The sequence below is a fragment of the Pan paniscus genome, chromosome 11, assembly GCF_029289425.2.
Source record: "Pan paniscus chromosome 11, NHGRI_mPanPan1-v2.0_pri, whole genome shotgun sequence".
In the NCBI taxonomy this organism is placed as follows: domain Eukaryota; kingdom Metazoa; phylum Chordata; class Mammalia; order Primates; family Hominidae; genus Pan; species Pan paniscus.
Window position 1 is genome coordinate 302,935 of NC_073260.2, and position 20,783 is coordinate 323,717.

General features: G+C 35.9%; 1 protein-coding gene across 1 annotated transcript; it reads left to right on the plus strand.

The window, feature by feature from the left end:
- The first annotated feature begins 5,513 nt into the window (after positions 1–5,513).
- LOC129393674 (olfactory receptor 4K15-like) lies at positions 5,514–6,452 on the plus strand. Its single transcript, XM_055097014.1, has one exon. It carries the CDS (start codon positions 5,514–5,516, stop codon positions 6,450–6,452), a length of 939 nt encoding a protein of 312 aa, XP_054952989.1.
- The last annotated feature ends 14,331 nt before the right edge of the window (positions 6,453–20,783 follow it).

Genomic DNA, 20,783 nt, shown 5'->3' on the forward strand with positions numbered 1-20,783 from the left:
GTATTCCACAAATATATTATGCATAATTTTTTAAAAGACAGAAAGCCACTACTAATACGTGCAACAACATTTATAAATCTATAAATCTCAAGTGCAGAGTGAGGAAACCCAGACTCGAAAGGAACATACTGTATCATTCTGGAAATGCAAATCAAAAGTACTCAATGAGGGTAGCTCCCACTTGTTAGGATGTCTGTTATCAAAAAGAGACAACAAGTGTTTGTGAGGATGTGAAGAAAAGAGAATCCTTTTACGTTGTTGATGGAAATGTAAATTAGTACAGGCATTATGGAAAACAGTATGAAGGATTCTCAAAAAATTAAAAATAGAATTATCATATGACTCAGCAATCCCTCTGCTGGATATATACCCAAACAAGTGAAATCAGCACCTCGTAGAGATGTCTGCACTCCCATCCCATGTTCATTGCAGCATTATTCACAATAGCCATGATATAGAAAGAACCTAAGTGTCCATCCATGGATCAATGGATAAAGACATTCATACATATATAATATATATATGAATACTATTTCATTTCAAAAAGAAAAATATACTGTCATTTGTGACAACATGGATGAAACTTGAGGACATTATGCCAAATGAAATAAGCCAGACACAAAAAGAAAATTACTGTATGATCTCACTTATATGTGAAACCTAAAATAAAAAAAACAGTAAATAGGAACAGAGTAGAACTGTAGTTATTGCAAGGAGGGAGAGGAAGGGAATAGGGAGAAGTAGGTCAAAGGTTACAAATTTGCAGGGAGGTAAGATGAATAAATCTAGAGATGTACCACATGAGGACTATAGTTAATAATATAGTATTACATACTGATAATTTCCGAAGAGAAAATTTTAGGTGCTCTTACCATAAAGAGGTATCTATGTAAGGTGACAGATATGTTAATTTGTTTGAATATAGCAATCATTTCACTATACATATATAAACATCATATTGTACACCTTAAAAATATACAATAAAGATAAAATTTCAAAAGAGGAAAGGCAAACTTACAGGAATATAAAACAGATCAGTGGTTGCCTAAGTCAGGGATATGGTGGTGATTGACTACAAAGAACCACAGGAGATTTAGGAAAATTTGGGGTGTAATAAGACTATCACATACTCTGATAATATGATGTTTACCTAAATGTCTATGTGTAACTGCAGAACTATATACTGAAAGGCTTTAGTTTTATTACATGTTAATTATGCCTTAATAAAAATGAGCAAATATTAAATTATAAGTTACAAAACACAAAATGAAAGGAATTAATTTATTGCATTAAAAAATCTTATTGTGTTAAGATTCATAGAAATCATGTACTCCCTCCAGCTCTCGTGGAAACCAACATTCTTCCCCAGGCCCCTCACTTAGTAGCAGTGTGCCATGGACAAGTCACTTAGCCTCTTTTATCCTGTTTTCTCTTCTGTAAATGAGTCTACATGTTATCATGATTAAATGAGATAGTACTGGAAAGTGTTTTTAGAGTATCCCAGCAAGTGAATAAGCATTGAATCCTTATGTCTCTGACTAGGAAATTATGATCTCTAGACCTCAGATCATGTCGTGGCTGGGCAGAGCAAATAAATTCATTTAAATGATTTGAGACCTGAAAATGAAAGAGATAACAAAAGAATGGGAGGCAGAGAGAGAGATCAAGTAAAGGAGGGTGGGTGGATAGGAACAGCAAGGGAAGGATAAAGGAAACAAATGAGGACTTAATAAGCATAGCTTTTCAGATCTAATTAATTAAAAATATCAACCAAAAAGAAGATAAAGAAAAATCACCACTGATATATGTTGGTATGTATACTTCTCACTACTGATACAAACAGTAATAGAAGGATGCACTCCAAGCTTAGTAGTTGTTATATCCAAGAGTGGACAAGAGTGAGGAGAGACAAAGAGGCCTTCAACATTTTCTCCAAACACATCTAATGAATTGTTTAAATCATTAAATTAGAATGCATTAATATCTTTTTTCTTTAATAAAGTTGTGAATTATCACTTACAAAATGTTCATAATCTGGTTTTATACTCAAATTGCTAATTTTCAGAACTCTGCTCAAAGAAACCCTGAAAATAATGAGATCTAAATTATTTAAATCTCATCATTAAACAAGAAGCAGAAGTTCATGTAGGCCCTTAAATCATGAGCACAGTGGTGAAGTGCCAATGTTGAGGTAGCTGTCACCTTCCCATCCACATAACTCACCTAACTTCTGCTGGAACTGGAATTTACTATCTTATTTCAATTTTATGACATGGTAGATTCAGGCCAAACAAAAGAGTGTTATATCCTTCTAATGGACAGAATAATAGAACCATTTTACTTTAACAGATTTATTGAGTTTTAATTGATGTCCATAAGCTGCATATATTTAAAGCACACATTTTGATGAGTTTGGACATATGCAAACACCTATAATATCATCACCACAATCAAAACAATAGATGTATCCAGTGCCTCCAAAGTTTCCTTGTGTCTGTCTTTGCTTGTGTGTGGTTTCTTGTGTTTGGGGTGCTTATTTTTATTCTTTTGGGTTTTGTTTCTTGGTTTTGTAGAAACATTTAACATGATAATTACCCTCTGAACAGATTTTGAAGTATGCAATACCATGTGGTTAACTATAGGCATTTTGTCGTACAGCATATCTCTACAACTTATTCAATTGAGTATACCCATCAGATACCTCCCTATTCTCCCACTTCCTGAACCCCTGGAAACCACTATTGTATTCTCTGCTTCTGTGAGTTTTACTATTTTAGATATCTCATATAGGTAGAATCATGCAGTATTTGTCTTACTATGACTGGCTCATTTCACGCTGTATAATGACCTTAAGGTTCATCCACGTTCTTGCAAATGGCAGCATTTCCTTTCTTCTTAAGGTGGAAAAATATCCCATTGTATGTATATACCACATTTCTAATTGATTCATCTGTCCATGGACACTTGGGTAGTTTTCATATCTTGGCTATTGTGACTAATTCTGCAATGAACATGGGAGTGTAGATATGTCTTCGACATATTGATTTCATTTCCTTTGGCTGTATATCCAGTGGTGGGATTACTGTGTCATAGAGTAGTTCTATATTTAGTTTTTCGAGGAAATTCCACGCTGTTTTCTCTAGTTGCTGTACCACTCTACAGTGCCACCATCAATGTATAAGGGATCCCAATGTCTTCATCTCATGGCCAACACTTTTATCTTTAGATTAAACTTTCTAATCTTAAATTTTTAGTTGTATTTAACTGTTCTAACTTGAACTAGCATTGAAAAGGGTTCAGTATTACACAATGTCTTCAATTCAGGGCAAGTTGGAAGCTAAGGATCCCTGAGGACAGCAAAAGTCTTCCCAAACACTTGGCTCTGTCTAAAACACAGAGTTGGAAAGTTTCCAACCCAGAGACTACTCTTTACAGTGTATATATGCCACACTGAGGTGGATGCACTGTCACCCACACTGGTCACTGCAGAAAACAAGTTGGACTTCATTTCAAACTTAGGATAGAATCTTGAGTAAGCCTTATCAGTCTAGAAGGATCTTCTTTCAGAGGTGATTCTTAGAGGGTAAGTATATCACAAGCTACCTGATTTTTGAACTTTTACTTCATCTCATCCACTAATTTAAAACTATTTTCTGTTTTCTATAGTATTTTTTATACCACCATATGTATCTTAGTATTCTGTTATTTAGTTTATGTGCTTACTGAAAATGTTATAGGCTTTTTTTCTCCCAACTAATGTCTGGGACTCTTACAGCAGTCTCAAACACCAACTAAAAGCACAGTCTTTTTACAATCTCGGAAATTCCCAAACACCCAAGTTTGGAAAGAATGGTTTATACAGGCTATTCAACTTACCCTGACATTTTTTAATTTGAGGGAGATTTTGGCTGTTCTCTCATTTGACAAAAATAACAAATGCAGAAAAACTCAGTCACTCACATGAACAGGGTGAAGTACAGTCCAATTTGAAAACAATCAATGACATTGAAATGGTTTAAATAAAAACATAACCTTGCCTATTTTTATTGATCATTCACATTTATTCATCTGGATTACCTCTTCATAAAACAAAATGCCTTATTTTGCAAATCTGGTTAATTTTCTTAATCTTCTTAAAATCAGGATTCCTGTCAGAAAGCCATTTCTAGTAGGAAAGTTATATTGGATGCTTTGGAGTCAAACAGACCTCAGCCTATATTCGAGATTTGCTACCTTCTAGCTTCATGACTCGGAGATGTCAAGCTTTCACATCTGGAAAATGACAAAGCTATGAGCATTGAAATATATTTTTAAAGTACTTAACACAGACATAATATGTGTGTACATATCATGTGATACATAATATATGCTAATCAATCAATTTTAATTGTCCAGTTTACAGTCTGAAAAAGGTCAAGGAAAAAAGTAGAAAGAAGGAGATAAAAAATGACAAAGGAAGAAAGAAAAGGAGAAAAGAAGAAAGGAAAAAAGGTTAAAAGAAGGAAAGGAGAGAGGGTCCAAGAAAAGAGAGAAGAAAGAAGGGACGGATAGGGGAATTAATTGGCAAAAAGGTCTTCGATTTCTGCCTTATGGAAAATATGAATATCTCCACAGATGTCAATTTAAATCACAGATGGATAGTTTAAATACACATGAACTTATATTTTATATTTTCTCTCATGAAGGACAGTCAAGACTAAAAGTAGCTTTCACATATCCATCATTTAAGCTGATCTTAAAAAATTAATCTCTCCTATCAGTGAGAGTCAAGGGCCAGTCAACGAATGACAATAAGTGGCATTACTCAGGCCAAAAACTATATAATTTCGCAGACATAACTTCTCATGGGGAAATTCAAAATGCGAGGAAGTACATAATGCTATAAATGTATAGTCAACACCTGAGGTGTTTTTTGGAACATAAATGTCATTTCTCAAACTATTTGTTAGACAGTTTTTCCTATGGTTTGTAATAGACTGGTTCAATTCAGTGTGCACATACATATGCACTTAGAAATAAATTTATTTCTGAGAAATATGTGTTTTGATCATAAACGTAGCTTTAGTTTGTGCCCTGGTTTCACCCTAATAAAATAAAGAACCTCCAAGTAGCTTTATTTTAGAGCTATGCACTGAAGACAAGTCTCTCTGATTCCCTGAAGGAGAGGTAGACTCAAAGCTTGAAGAAATTATTTATGAAGAGCATTTACTACTGATATTTTTAGTCAGATAATAAATTTTTGATGCCTATAAGAGCTGTACTTTTAATGTGTAAAGTTTTTGACCTACCCTTCTACACCCAGCTAGTTCCCTTTCTTAGTCACAAGGCTGAACACACGTCTAAATTCAAGAAATATTTGTTTTCAATTTTGAGTTTAGCACAATGCTAAGATTTCAGTTTTGTACATGAAACATATTGATCTGCTCACTAGTACCTGACATTAAGTTATTTCTATTCTAGAAGTTCTTAGTTCATCTCTTTTTCTTTAGGTCCATTAGAACATACTGTACTAAATGGAAGAAGCAAACCAGTCTGCCATGTCTGAGTTTATGTTTCAGGGACTTTGTGATTCAAGGGAGTTGCAGACACTCCTCTTTCTGCCATTTTCTGTACTCTACCTGATGACTGCTGTGGGTAACACCTCTGTTGTACTACTCATCATCACTGATCTCCGTCTCCATTCCCCCATGTACTTTCTCTTAGCCAACCTCTCATTTGTTGACTGTTGCCTTTCCTCAGTAACCACTCCTAAATTAACCACAGACTTTTTAAAGGAAAATAAGACCATTTCCTTTGCAGGCTGTATGAGTCAGATCCTCTGTGTGCATTTCTTTGGAGGGGGTGAGATGGTGCTTCTCGTGACAATGGCCTACGACCGTTATGTGGCCATCTGCAAGCCACTCCATTACTCCAGCATCATGGACAGAAAAAAGTGCATCTGGCTAGTTTTGATATCATGGATCATTGGCTTTGTGCATGCCATGAGTCAACTGGCAGTGATTTTGGATCTGCCCTTCTGTGGATCTAGAGTAGTAGATAGCTTTTTCTGTGATATACCTTTGGTGATCAAACTAGCCTGCATGGATACTCATACTCTGGGAACAGTGATAAATGCCAACAGTGGGACTTTGGCAACAAGTTGCTTCATTCTCTTGCTGATTTCCTATACCTATATCTTATTAAGTCTGCGCCTTCACTCTAAAGATGGGGCATCGAAGGCACTCTCTACCTGTACTTCCCACATCACAGTGGTGTTGCTGTTTTTTGGACCCTGCATCTTTATCTATCTGTGGCCACTCAGCATCACTTGGGTGGACAAGTTTCTTGCAGTGTTTTACACAGTAATCACACCTCTCCTGAATCCAGCCATTTACACACTGAGAAATAAAGAGATTAAGAATGCCATAAAGAGACTGTTAAATCAGCATTTGCACTTAAGGGATAATTTTTAGATATGTAATCAGAAAATTCACTGTGTGCACCCCAGTTTGACTGCATTTTGAACTGTAAACTGAACTTTGGATATTACTACTTATTCATATCTGTAAGCTATTAGTAGGCCAGATGTTTGATTTTTCCATTATAAAAATATGTTTATGAACCTAACATTTAGATTCTTACCAGCTGGGCAAAATAATAATTCTGCCTAAATATTTCTTTGTATATGTTAAAAAATTATCAGATGATAGCAATGACAATAATTGTAAAAATAATTGCCATAATTCATTAAACAGTACCTATGTTTTCAATACTGTGCAAAGCTTTTTACCTAGATTATGCATTACTTACAAAACCACTTTGAGCTAGTTATCACTATTCCTGTTTTTAAAAATACATGATATATCATCCTAATTCTAACTTAGCTAGAGAGGGTGCTGATGATATTTGAGTGGTCTGCATCTACTTAGAAAACAAAATGATAAATGGATCAAACCATAGTATTATTGCCCCATCCTTCATGACACAATCCCTTTAAGTTTTCAAGTCTTTAACTTTTAAGTTCAGGGGTACCTGTGTAGGTTTGTTCCATAGGTAAACTTGTGTCATGGGGTTTGTTGTACAGACTATTTTATCACCTAGGTATTTAACCTAGTATCCATTAGTTATTTTCCTGTTTCTCTATCTCCTCCTATCCTCCACCCTTCAGTAGGCCCCAGTGTCTGTTGTTCACCTCTATGTGTCTATGTGTTCTCATCATTTACTTCCCACTTGTAAGTGAGAACTTGTAGTATTTGGTTATCTGAACCTACATTAGTTTGCTAAGGATAATAGCCTCCAGCTCCACCCATGTTCCTGAAAAAGGACATGATCTCATTCTTTTTTATGACTGCAGAGGATTCCATGGTGTAAATGTACCACATTTTTTTATCCTGTCTATCATAGATGGGCATTTAGGTTGATTCGATGTCTTTGCTATTGTGAATGGTGCTTCAGTGAACATGCACGTGCCTGTATCTTTATAATAGAATAATTTATATTCCTTTGGGTATATATCTAGTAATGGGATTGCTGGGTGAAATGGTGGTTTTGTCTTCGTGTTTTTGAAAAATCATCACATTGTCTTCCACAATGGTTGAACTAATTTACACTCCCACCAATAGTATGTAAGTGCTCCTTTTACTCCACAACCTTGCCACACTCCCACCAATAGTAAGTAAGTGCTCCTTTTACTCCACAACCTTGCCACACTCCCACCAATAGTATGTAAGTGCTCCTTTTACTCCACAACCTTGCCACACTCCCACCAATAGTAAGTAAGTGCTCCTTTTACTCCACAACCTTGCCACACTCCCACCAATAGTATGTAAGTGCTCTTTTTACTCCGCAACCTTGCCAGCATCTATTGTTTTTTGACCTTTTAATAATAGCCATTCTGACCGGTGTGAGATGGTGTCTCATTCTGGTTTTGATTTACATTTTTCTAATGATTAGTGATGTCTACCTTTTTTTCATATGATTGTTGGCCACATGTATGTCTTCTTTTGAAAAGACATGTTCGTGTCCTAGGCCATACCATTCAGGACATAGGCACAGCCAAAGATTTCATAATGAAGACACCAAAACCAATTGCAACAAAAGCAAAAATTGACAAATGGGATCTAATTAAACTAAAGAGCTTCTGCACAGCAAAAGAAACTATCAACAGAGTAAACAGACAACCTAAAGAATGGGAGAAAATTTTTGCAAACTATGCATCCAACAAAGGTCTAATATCCAGCATCTATAAGGAACTTAAACAAATTTACAAGAAAAGAAAACATGAGTTTTCAAGTCTTAATTGTTACTGTAAATGTAGTTTCCCTTGAACACACAGAGTGAAGAGTTGCAATCCTTTGAAACATTATTATCTCAGTAAAGAAATGATTTTTATAATTGTAGTTTTACTTTACCATAAGAAATAAGATAAGATAGCTGTGAGTGTGGAGAAGAAGGATTTATTGTTTCAAAAATAAAGAAATTTATACTGATGAGAAGAAAGCCAAGGAGAAACCATCAATAAAAGCAACACAACACAACTATCCATTCATTCACTGCAAAGTTCAGATAAGCTATGTAGTTCTGGGCTATATACCTAATAAACAGTCCGCTTTGTAAGGATACCTCGCCTGACATCCCTCTCCTAAAAATACACGTATGTGTATTTTTATATATAAACACATATATATAATACATTTGATACATATAAATAGTAAAATATAGAGAGAAGAAACATGCATATAGTTTGTTTCATTTTAGGGTTAGAATGGGCAAGGACAATTATGTCAACATAACATGATATTTTAAAATAGCTTGTATAATAAAGCATATTATATACCTTTAGATGATATGTATCCTTTGCTGGATAAAATTATATCTACACATATTTATAATATCTTAATTTCTAATTTATTCCATGCACTGTGGAACATCATAACTTTTTCATTCTCATATCTATACAAATACCTAACAAGTTAATAATGACAAACTAATTATCTCTGTGCCAATAAATTAAAGGGCTCATGATGACAATATAACTGATCTAACAAAGATATTTTAAAAATAGATTATTTCATCTTCCAAATACTCAGCTTAGTACTCAATAGTTATGTGTGCAGCCTTATTTCTGGACTCTCTATTCTGTTCCATTGGTCTGTGTGCCTGTTTTTGTACAAATACCATGCTGTTTTGAGTACTGTAGCCCTGTAGTATAGTTTGAAGTTGGGTAACATGATGCCTCCAGCTTTGTTCTTTTTGCCTAGGATTGCCTTGGCTATTTGGGTGCTTTTTTGGTTCCATTTGAGTTTTAAAATTGTTTTTTCTAGGCCGGGCATGGTGGCTCATGCCTGTAATCCCAGCACTTTGGGAGGCTGAGGCAGGTGGATCATGAGGTCAGGAGATTGAGACCATCCTGGCTAACATAGTGAAACCCTGTCTCTTCTAAAAGTACAAAAAAATTAGCTGGGTGTGGTGGTGGGCACCTGTAGTCCCAGCTACTTGGGAGGCTGAGGCAGGAGAATGGCATGAACCTGGGAGGCAGAGTTTGCAGTGAACTGAGACCACACCACTGTACTCCAGCCTGGGCAACAGAGCAAGACTCAGTCTCAAAAAAAAAAAAAGTTGTTTTTTCTAATTCTGTGAAGAATGTCATCAGTAGCTTGATAGGAGTACCATTAAATCTGTAAATTTCTTTGGAGAGTATGGCCATTTTAATAATATTGATTCTTCTTATCCATAAGCATGAAATATTTTTCCATTTGTTTGTGTCATCTCTGATTTTTTTGAGCAGTGTTTTGTAATTCTCATGGTGAAGCTCTTTTGCCTTACTGGTTAGCTGTATTCTTAGGTATTTTATTATTTTTGTGGTAAATGTGAATGAAATTGCATTTCTGATTTTGCTTTTGGCTTGGCTGTTTTTGAACACAATTTATTTCTAAGTAATTCATTTTTCAAAAAGAATCACAATGGAATTTTTAAAATTTGAACTGAATAATGAAAATACAATAAATATAGTATTTATGGTGTGTTGCTGCAGTCATACGTGCAGGGGCATTATTATATATGCATATATTTTTTAAAAGAAAAGATGTGTATCAATAACCCAAATATCCATTCCAAGAAAGTTAACCTACAAAAAGTAGAAAAAATAAATAATAAAAGCATAAATTATTTTTATTTTAAAATTTAAAAAATCAAAAAACCAAAAATGATTATTTCAAAAGACTGACAAAATTGATACTACATTTTCAAGACTGATCAAGAAGGAAAGAAGACAGAGACAAATAACCAAAGCCAAGAATAAGAATACCACTCTATGGATGCTACAGTCTTTAAAAATATTGCAATATGACATTTTATACAAATTCCATGCCAAAATTTGTAATTAATGTTAATATTTTTTATTAAATACAAAATAAGAAAATAACTACCAAAAGGCTAGCTAATAAAGCAAGAATATCTTAATGCTCCTATATCTATTAAACAAATTACAATTACAATTAAAACAGTTGCTGTACCAATTATTATTGTATCTAGCTCAAAAATCACTCTTCTTTGGTCAACTTTCTGATGCTGGGACTCCGCAAACCATGTACTTGTTTCCCATCTGACTCCATGTCATGCTTTGACAATAAGGCATGCTACAAGGAGACTGTGAGGTTAAAGCAGGAGGGAGGGGTTTGCTCCTTCCTGTTTGAGTCGGCTTGCTGTGCCTACCATTTACAAAAATAGTTTGTCCCCATGGCAAGAGCTTAATCCAGGCTATAGTTTTTCCTGCAGCTGCAGAACTACTCTCATCATGCTCTCTCGGAGATAACGGCACCAGCATGCTGTCACCCTGTCTTCAAATTTCAGGGTCACAGACCTGTGGTGCTTCTTCTCTGAGTTCACAGAAACAACTAGTAGCCAAGATCCACTCTTTCCAAGAGGCCTGAGTTTCAGCTCCATAGGATCCCCTTACCCATTAGAGAAATTTCAATAATCCCAATGTCTTCCCTTTTATTCCCTCAGCCCTAGGGCTGGTAGTTTCTTCCTATAGTTGTTACTTCCCTGATAATGTAGAGTTCTCCTTTTATACTTTCAGACACCCAATTAACACCTATATACCAGGTTAATTCTTATACTAAATTCTGTCTGTTCAAATAACATGTGTTTCTTCTTTGCTAACTGTACCTGACCAATAAAACATTCCACAAAACAAGACAAAACAAAAACAAAACAAACAAAAAAAAACCCTACAGGTCTAAATGCCTTCACTTGTGAATACTTTGAAATATTTAAGAAAGAAACAAATTATTTTACATTAACTCAACTTGAGAAGAAGAAAAACCGCTTCTTTAGGGGGCTGAAGTAACAGAATTGTCAGGAATATCATCCAATATCCAAACTTTATTAATAATTCAAAGACAGCCAGGCGCGGTGGCTCACACCTGTAATCCCAGCATTTTGGGAGGCCGAGGCAAGTGGATCACCTGATATCAGGAGTTCGAGACCAGCCTGGCCAACATGGTGAAACCCCATCTCTACAAAAATACAAAAATTAGCTGGGCGTGGTGGTGGGCACCTGTAATCCCAGCTACTCAGGAGGCTGAGGCAGGAGAATTGCTTGAACCAGGTAGGCAGAGGTTGCAGTGAGCCAAGATCATGCCACCACACTCCAGCCTGGGTGAGATTCCAACTCAAAAAAAAAAAAAAAAAAAAAATTCAAAGGCTACAGTCAGCTGCAAGACACAGATGAAGCAGGGAGAATTCCGAGACCATCAACATGATTTCCTAGGTTTGTTCACACTATTTTAGGAGGCACCCTGAGCCAGATACAACAAATGAAGACTGGACTACAAGGATGCATAATGACATTACTTTCAGAAAGGGAACTTGACTTGATCATGACACATCTTCAACTTTTACTCTGATAATTATGTAGATAACACTGATACTTTCCAGCTGCCTCTACCCAATAAAGTCATAACTTCCAGGCTGATTTAGCAGTAGCAAACTAGGTAGTTTCCTGCTAAACTAGATAGTTTCTTGCTAAAAGAATTCCACAGATGAAGACGCTTCACCTATTTTTAATAGCAAATACCATCAGGAAGCCCAATTATCATGTTTGCAAGGGGTTTGACTAGGTCATTTCTATCTAGCCTTCTATATTTTTCTTTCTGGCAGGATATCCATGAATTAGGGAGAATGGGTTTTAAACCAGCTGTTAACTCTTTTTGCCTTTTCACTTATAAAGTTAGCATAGATTCAACATGAAAGCCAGACAAAGATATAAGAAAGATAAAGTATGGGCCATTCACTCTCATGAACATAGATACAAAAATAATAAACAGTAACAAAACTGAAACAGTATATAATAATATATTATGAAAAATTAAGTGCAAGGTTGAATTAACAATTGGAAATCAATCACCAGATTAAGTAAAAGGAGAAATCATATAAATATCTCAATATATACAGAAAAAGCATGTGATAAAATTGAACACACTTTCATGATAAAATTCTTAGAAATGTAAGCATAGAAAAAAATCACTCAATCTGATAAAGGAATTTACCAAATATCACCAGCACAAGTTATAGTTAATGATACAATGCTGGAAACTTTCCCCTACTAAGATTGGAACATGCTTCCTTACAACACTAATATTTTCTTTTATTAGAAGGCCTGGCCAGTTAAGTAAAGATGGAACGCAGTCCACAGTATAATAGGAAGGGCATAGCTAAAACTGCACTTGGCCATAGTAGTGCCCCCACCCATACCTCCTTTCAAGGTAGAACTTGCTTTGAGGAGTGTCGTTGGCTGACAGCTACTTTTTGCTGTTTTAATTTCCACAGCAGTATTTACTCAAGCCACATTGTCGCCAGACTGTTCCGACTCAATAATCGACAACAGTGGCTGTGCAAGAGCCAGGCAATTCCTACCCAATGCGGAATTCCTCAAAGGGGAAATTTTTGCCATGGAACTCCCATCAACCTGGTAGAGACTTTCAGAGCTGCACTCCACCCAACTCTTCTTCCTTTCCCCTCTTCTTTCACCAAGCTACACTGGCATTTTGTTATGAAGACTTTCTCTGCCTACTACTGATCCCTTTCTCCATCCTCATTTTCCCTTTAGCATTTTCCTTCACAGATATTTCCCAGAGGAAAGATCTTAAAATTCTGCCATGGTTGCTGAATCACAGAATACCTGAACTGACACTAATGCATGGCTTGAACACAAAAGTATTTGTGATCAAAATACTGAAAGCGGTACCAGATGTTTAGAGGTTATTAAGCATTGAAGAAAGTGTAACATGTATGCAAAGGAAAATGGGGATAAAATTTATGCTTAGTAGTTGTTGGAAGGATGGGGAGAGCTGAAGTTGTAATACTATGCTTATGAAGAAGAAAATATTCATTAAGCTTGCAACAAAGGCTGTGAGGGTAAAAAGTATTTCTTCGAGAAAAAAGTAATCAAATATTTTATTTAATATTTATGCAATATTAATATATAAATCCAAACTTTCAGATTTCTAAACTATCAGCCAAATAAAACAGATCACTCTTAGGGAAACAGGAGCATAGAAGAGCAGGGTGACACCATTTTCAAGCCAACTCCATCTGAAAAATAGCAAGGCACATTTCTTGCAGTCATGACCCATGGTCACAAGATGTTTATGGCTAAGGCAAAAATTTAGTGATGCCTGTGAGGACAAACTCTTATGACAGCAGAATGTTCAGGTGTCTCAATATCGCATAACAATATATGCTTTGAAGATATATTAATGCTTTCATGTACTTATGCCCTAAAATGCCAAAAATAACTTGCTTTAAATCAACAAAGTACTAAATTTTGTCACGCTGTCAGCCCACCCGCATGGAGACATAACTTATTTTTTTATATAGGTAAGACCCCTATTTAAGAACAGTTTAAAACAAAGAAGAGGCATTCCTCCTCTTGCTTTCTGAGGACACCCTATTGTGCATCTGAGTAGGTTTCAATAAACTACCTTTTCCCACTGGACTCTGCAACTCGCTTTGAATTCCTTCCTGCAGAAGATCCAAGAACCATCTCATGGGGTCTGGATTGGGACCCCTTTTTCCAGCAATGTCACTCCTGCTGACTTTGGTCAACTCAGTAGAGATAACAATAAATCACAGAATTATGTATTCACATTGCCTCTTTCTTATAATTTGGATTACTATCACAAGGAAGAGAAATATGCAGTCAATAGAGGCTGTGTCTTTAATTCCTTAATATGAACCTATTCCACTCCTACCCTATGTTTAGATCTGGCTAAACAATAAATATTTGTGGTCTCAATTTCACAAATAAAAAATATACCCTAGCTCTCATATGTTGTTTCTGCCTATTTTTTGTCTTGATTTTTTTCCTCTTATACACAATTCACACTTTATACACTGTACAGTAAGTCTGTAATGTCAGAAGTTTCTTGGAAACTGCAACTTTAAGTGAAATGACCCATAATGAAATCGATTTTACCATAGATAAATGGATATAAACAAGAGTTAAAATCATGTGGCATAGTTTTGGTACAAAACATCTAACTTCTAAATGAAGACCATCCAAACTCCACACACACAGTGGCTCTGTCCAGGAATCAGCTTTTTTCTCAACAACATTATAACGAAACAATGTTGAATGAAATGATGTTATTCATGGACCTGCTATACTATATTCTTATTTTTCTCACAGTCATTATACTCTCCTTATTTTGTAATCTGCTATTTCCTACCTTATGAAAATAGGGTTGACCAATATATTTGCCATAAAAAGCTTTGTCATTATGGCCAAAAAGGACTGATACCCTGGAAGCAGATGTCACCAGAAAACAAATCAATGCTAATTAAATAGCTTCTTTCCTTTAGACAGAACGTGAATCATTTCTTCACCAAAAAGATCCAAAGCAATACCTGCATGGATGAAAGTAAAAGAAATCTTGCAATGAAGCCCAAGGTAAGTTACCCTGAGGTTTACTAAGTAGTTTTGGAAGACTGTGAAGAACACCATTTAAGTATACTTAACTCATGAACATACATTGCCTTGTTTCCATAAAACAAAAACTTTTTGGCTCCAGAATTTCATATGAAATGATTTTGGTAATTAAATTCCAAGTGAAATTTTTGAGTTTATATGCACTCTATTGTCAACACTCCTGTATTTTTCAAATGCGAATTCATGATTTCTCAAAATTCTAAATGGGGGGAGCAGTTAAGGGTCCATAAAGGTGGTAGTTGATCTTTAACCTGATATTGATACCAAACAGATAGAATGAGTGATGTTAACAACTTTCAATAATTCAATGTTTAACTATTATTCCCAAATTTAAAAAAATATTGTCAGAGTCACATAATTACTGCTCATCACACAGAATTGTTCAATTTTTCTATTACTCTGTTCTGCATGTCATGGTTCTTAACCCTTGGGAAAAACAATGTGCGTGAAAGACCTAATATCTACACAAAGCCAATAGCAGAATGAACACCGTTCATTATTCCCAGTCCTGCTAATTTGTTTCATTCCTAAAGATAAGAGCTATTTATAACTATGTGTCTTGAGATGTAACGACAAATCTAAAAAGAAGTAAATCTGTCTGTGTTTCTTATCCTGTGAAGCTGCTGAGGATGAAACCAACTCCTGTACCGGTAGGTAGGATGCCCACTCTTTAATTCTCCAGCATCAGGTTGCATAATTATCCCCCCACCCGCTTTTTTATTAATATTTTGAGATGAGGTTTCACTCTTGTTGTGCAGGCTGGAGTGCAGTGGTGCGATCTTGGCTCACTGCAACCTCTGCCTCCCAGGTTCAAGCGATTCCCCTGCCTCAGCCTCCCAAGTAGCTGGGATTACAGGCATCTGCCACCATACCCAGCTAATTTTTGTATTTTTAGTAGAGACGGGATTTTGCCATGTTGGCCAGGCTGGTCTCGAACTCCTGACCTACCTCAGGTGTTCCACACGCCTCGGCCTCCCAAAGTGCTATTATTCCCCCGTTTTTGCTCCCCACAGCCTACTTCTTTTACTTTCTCCATTATATTTTGTTAGCTCACTTATTTGAATAATTTTCACCCAAGTTTCTTACATTCTTCTGGTCTTATTCTTACAGTTAAAATTGTATTACAAGATGACCACAGAATATTCTTCAAAAGTACTTGTATTTTTGTGAAAGTGGTATGTGAAGGACTTTGAATCTTCTATCTCTTTTCTCTCTGAAGATTAGGATCATAAAAATAATGTCTGTGTACTGGTTATTCCATTCCTACTTACATAAGAAAAAGCATACTGGCTTTATTTTTGCCAGAGGAATTCAATCACTGCTCCCAATCTGAAAAACTCTAGGTCTCTTTCCTGAATATCATCAAAATTATAATAATAGATAACACATATTTAGCATTTACTGTATGCCAGAGCACTTTCTGATGATCCTTGTTTCACCTCATTTAATCCTCAAAACAGCTATGTGAGGCAGTAACTCTTAGTATCTGTTACAGATGAAGAAACAGAGGCACCATGCAGGTCAGTAACTCACCCTAGAACGCAGCTAGTAAATGGAGGATCTGATGATGCAAACACAAACAGTTGGCCCCAGTGCTCTGTCACATTGCATTATACTGTGTATTGGAAGTTGCATCTATATAAATTTTCCTTTTCCCTCCATCAAGTTTGATACATCTCGTTTTTAAATTTGAAATACAATAAATGATACTTGTAAAGTAGATTAAATCAAGTTGGGGAAAAACATACATAAAATTATTTAAAATCCCACTACCTACAGAAATTTAGAGTAAATGTTGAATATTTGCTCATACAAAAGGATATTTGATCCCCTTAACATAAAAAATTTATACTGTATAACTATTTCTTTGATTTATTGATGTTCTTTCCATCCTAATTAACATGGACTTAAAAATCATTAGTAAAGCCTACATTGTATGAATTTATCCATTTACTTACCTCATCAGTCCCTCATTTTTGAAAAATGTTTCCATTTACAATGATAGAGAATACTCATAATCAAAGTAAACTGACTTTACAAATACTTTTTTTCCATTTGTCTGCTTATTTTCTTACAATTAATTCCATGAGATTAGATTGCTATGTCAGTTAAAAGACTGTTTACTTCTATTACTCTTTTGCTCTCTGGAAAGACAGCACACTTCACATTCTCATCAGCTGAGACTGAGAAGCACTGCTTCCCAATCCTACAGCAACAGGCAGGTTTAATCGTGTTCTGTTCATGAAGTACTATAAAAATGGAACCTAGTTTCTAAATTTGGACTAAACTTAAAAGGCCTTCTTAATCTCCAATTTTAAAAGTTAATTTATAAGTATTTTATTAAAATTTTATAATCATACTTTTATATTTAAGCTTTCTTAACATCTAGAACTTATTTTGCTGTAAGATTATGCTAACACATTAACAAATCTGTTTTCAATGTTGAATAACATGTTGAACAACTATTGAATCCTATCACGTCTTAAAAATCCTTCATTTTCCTACATAATTATAATGCTTTCTTTTTCATACACTACATTTTCTAATATGTATCTAATTCTTCATTATTATTATTATTATTATACTTTACATTTTAGGGTACATGTGAACAATGTGCAGGTTAGTTACATATGTATACATGTGCCATGTGGGTGTGCTGCACCCATTAACTTGTCATTTAGCATTAGGTATATCTCCTAATGCTATCCCTCCCCCACCCCCCACCCCACAACAGGCCCCAGAGTGTGATGTTCCCCTTCCTGTGTCCATGTGTTCTCATTGTTCAATTCCCACCTATGAGTGAGAACATGCGGTGTTTGGTATTTTTGTCCTTGTGATAGTTTACTGAGAATGACGATTTCCAATTTCATCCATGTCCCTACAAAGGACATGAACTCATCATTTTTTATGGCTGCATAGTATTCCATGGTGTATATGTGCCACATTTTCTTAATCCAGTCTATCATTGTTGGACATTTGGGTTGGTTCCAAGTCTTTGCTATTGTGAATAATGCCGCAATAAACATACGTGTGCATGTGTCTTTATAGCAGCATGATTTATAGTCCTTTGGGTATATACCCAGTAATGGGATGGCTGGGTCAAATGGTATTTCTAGTTCTAGATCCCTGAGGAATCGCCACACTGTCTTCCACAGTGGTTGAACTAGTTTACAGTCCTACCAACAGTGTAAAAGTGTTCCTATTTCGCCACATCCTCTCTAGCACCTGTTGTTTCCTGACTTTTTAATAATTGCCATTCTAACTGGAGTGAGATGGTATCTCATTGTGGTTTTGATTTGGATTTCTCTGATGGCCAGTGATGGTGAGCATTTTTTCACGTGTTTTTTGGCTGCATAAATGTCTTCTTTTGAGAAGTGTCTGTTCATGTCCTTCGCCCACTTTTTGATGGGGTTGTTTGTTTTTTTCTTGTAAATTTGTTTGAGTTCATTGTAGATTCTGGATATTAGCCCTTTGTCAGATGAGTAGGTTGTGAAATTTTTCTCCCATTTTGTAGGTTGCCTCTTCACTCTGATGGTAGTTTCTTTTGCTGTGCAGAAGCTGTTTAGTTTAATTAGATCCCATTTGTCAATTCTGGCTTTTGTTGCCATTGCTTTTGGTGTTTTGGACATGAAGTCCTTGCCCATGCCTATGTCCTGAATGGTAATGCCTAGGTTTTCTTCTAGGGTTTTTATGGTTTTAGGTATAACATGTAAGTCTTTAATCCATCTTGAATTAATTTTTGTATAAGGTGTAAGGAAGGGATCCAGTTTCAGCTTTCTACATATGGCTAGCCAGTTTTCCCAGCACCATTTATTAAATAGGGAATCCTTTCCCCATTGCTTGTTTTTCTCAGGTTTGTCAAAGATCAGATAGTTGTAGATATGCGGCATCATTTCTGAGGGCTCTGTTCCATTCCATTGATCTATATCTCTGTTTTGGTACCAGTACCATGCTGTTTTGGTTACTGTAGCCTTGTAGTATAGTTTGAAGTCAGGTAGCGTGATGCCTCCAGCTTTGTTCTTTTGGCTTAGGATTGACTTGGCGATGCGGGCTCTTTTGTGGTTCCATATGAACTTTAAAGTAGTTTTTTCCAATTCTGTGAAGAAAGTCATTGGTAGCTTGATGGGGATGGCATTGAATCTATAAATTACCTTGGGCAGTATGGCCATTTTCATGATATTGATTCTTCCTACCCATGAGCATGGAATGTTCTTCCATTTCTTTGTATCCTCTTTTATTTCATTGAGCAGTGGTTTGTAGTTCTCCTTAAAGAGGTCCTTCACATCCCTTGTAAGTTGGATTCCTAGGTATTTGATTCTCTTTGAAGCAATTGTGAATGGGAGTTCACTCATGATTTGGCTCTCTGTTTGTCTGTTATTGGTGTATAAGAATGCTTGTGATTTTTGTACATTGATTTTGTATCCTGAGACTTTGCTGAAGTTGCTTATCAGCTTAAGGAGATTTTGGGCTGAGACAATGGGGTTTTCTAGATATACATTCATGTCGTCTGCAAACAGGGACAATTTGACTTCCTCTTTTCCTAACTGAATACCCTTTATTTCCTTCTCCTGCCTAATTGCCCTGGCCAGAACTTCCAACACTATGTTGAATAGGAGTGGTGAGAGAGGGCATTCCTGTCTTGTGCCAGTTTTCAAAGAGAATGCTTCCAGTTTTTGCCCATTCAGTATGATATTGGCTGTGGGTTTGTCATAGATAACTCTTATTATTTTGAGATACGTCCCATCAATACCTAATTTATTGACAGTTTTTAGCATGAAGGGTTGTTGAATTTTGTCATAGGCCTTTTCTGCATCTGTTGAGATAAACATGTGGTTTTTGTCTTTGGTTCTGTTTATATGCTGGATTACATTTACTGATTTGTGTATATTGAACCAGCCTTGCATCCCAGGGATGAAGCCCACTGGATCATGGTGGATAAGCTTTTTGATGTGCTGCTGGATTTGGTTTGCCAGTAGTTTATTGAGGATTTTTGCATCAATGTTCATCAAGGATATTGGTCTAAAATTCTCTTTTTTGGTTGTGTCTCTGCCCGGCTTTGGTATCAGGATGATGCTGGCCTCATAAAATGAGTTAGGGAGGATTCCCTCTTTTTCTATTGATTGGAATAGTTTCAGAAGGAATGGTACCAGCTCCTCGGTGTACCTCTGGTAGAATTCGGCTGTGAATCCATCTGGTCCTGGACTCTTTTTGGTTGGTAAGCTATTGATTATTGCCACAATTTCAGATCCTGTTATTGGTCTATTCAGATTCAACTTCTTCCTGGTTTAGTCTTGGGAGGGTGTATGTGTCGAGGAATTTATCCATTTCTTCTAGATTTTCTAGTTTATTTGCATAGAGGTGTTTGTAGTATTCTCTGATGGTAGTTTGTATTGCTGTGGGATCAGTGGTGATATCCCCTTTATCATTTTTTATTGCATCTATTTGATTCTTCTCTCTTTTTTTCTTTATTAGTCTTGCTAGCAGTCTATTAATTTTGTTGATCCTTTCAAAAAACCAGCTCCTGGATTCATTAATTTTTGAAGGGTTTTTTGTGTCTCTATTTCCTTCAGTTCTGCTCTGATTTTAGTTATTTCTTGCCTTCTGCTAGCTTTTGAATGTGTTTGCTCTTTCCTTTCTAGTTCTTTTAATTATGATGTTAGGGTGTCAATTTTGGATCTTTCCTGCTTTCTCTTGTGGGCATTTTGTGCTATAAATTTCCCTCTACACACTGCTTTGAATGTGTCTGGTATGTTGTGTCTTTGTTCTCATTAGTTTCCAAGAACATCTTTATTTCTGCCTTCATTTAGTTACG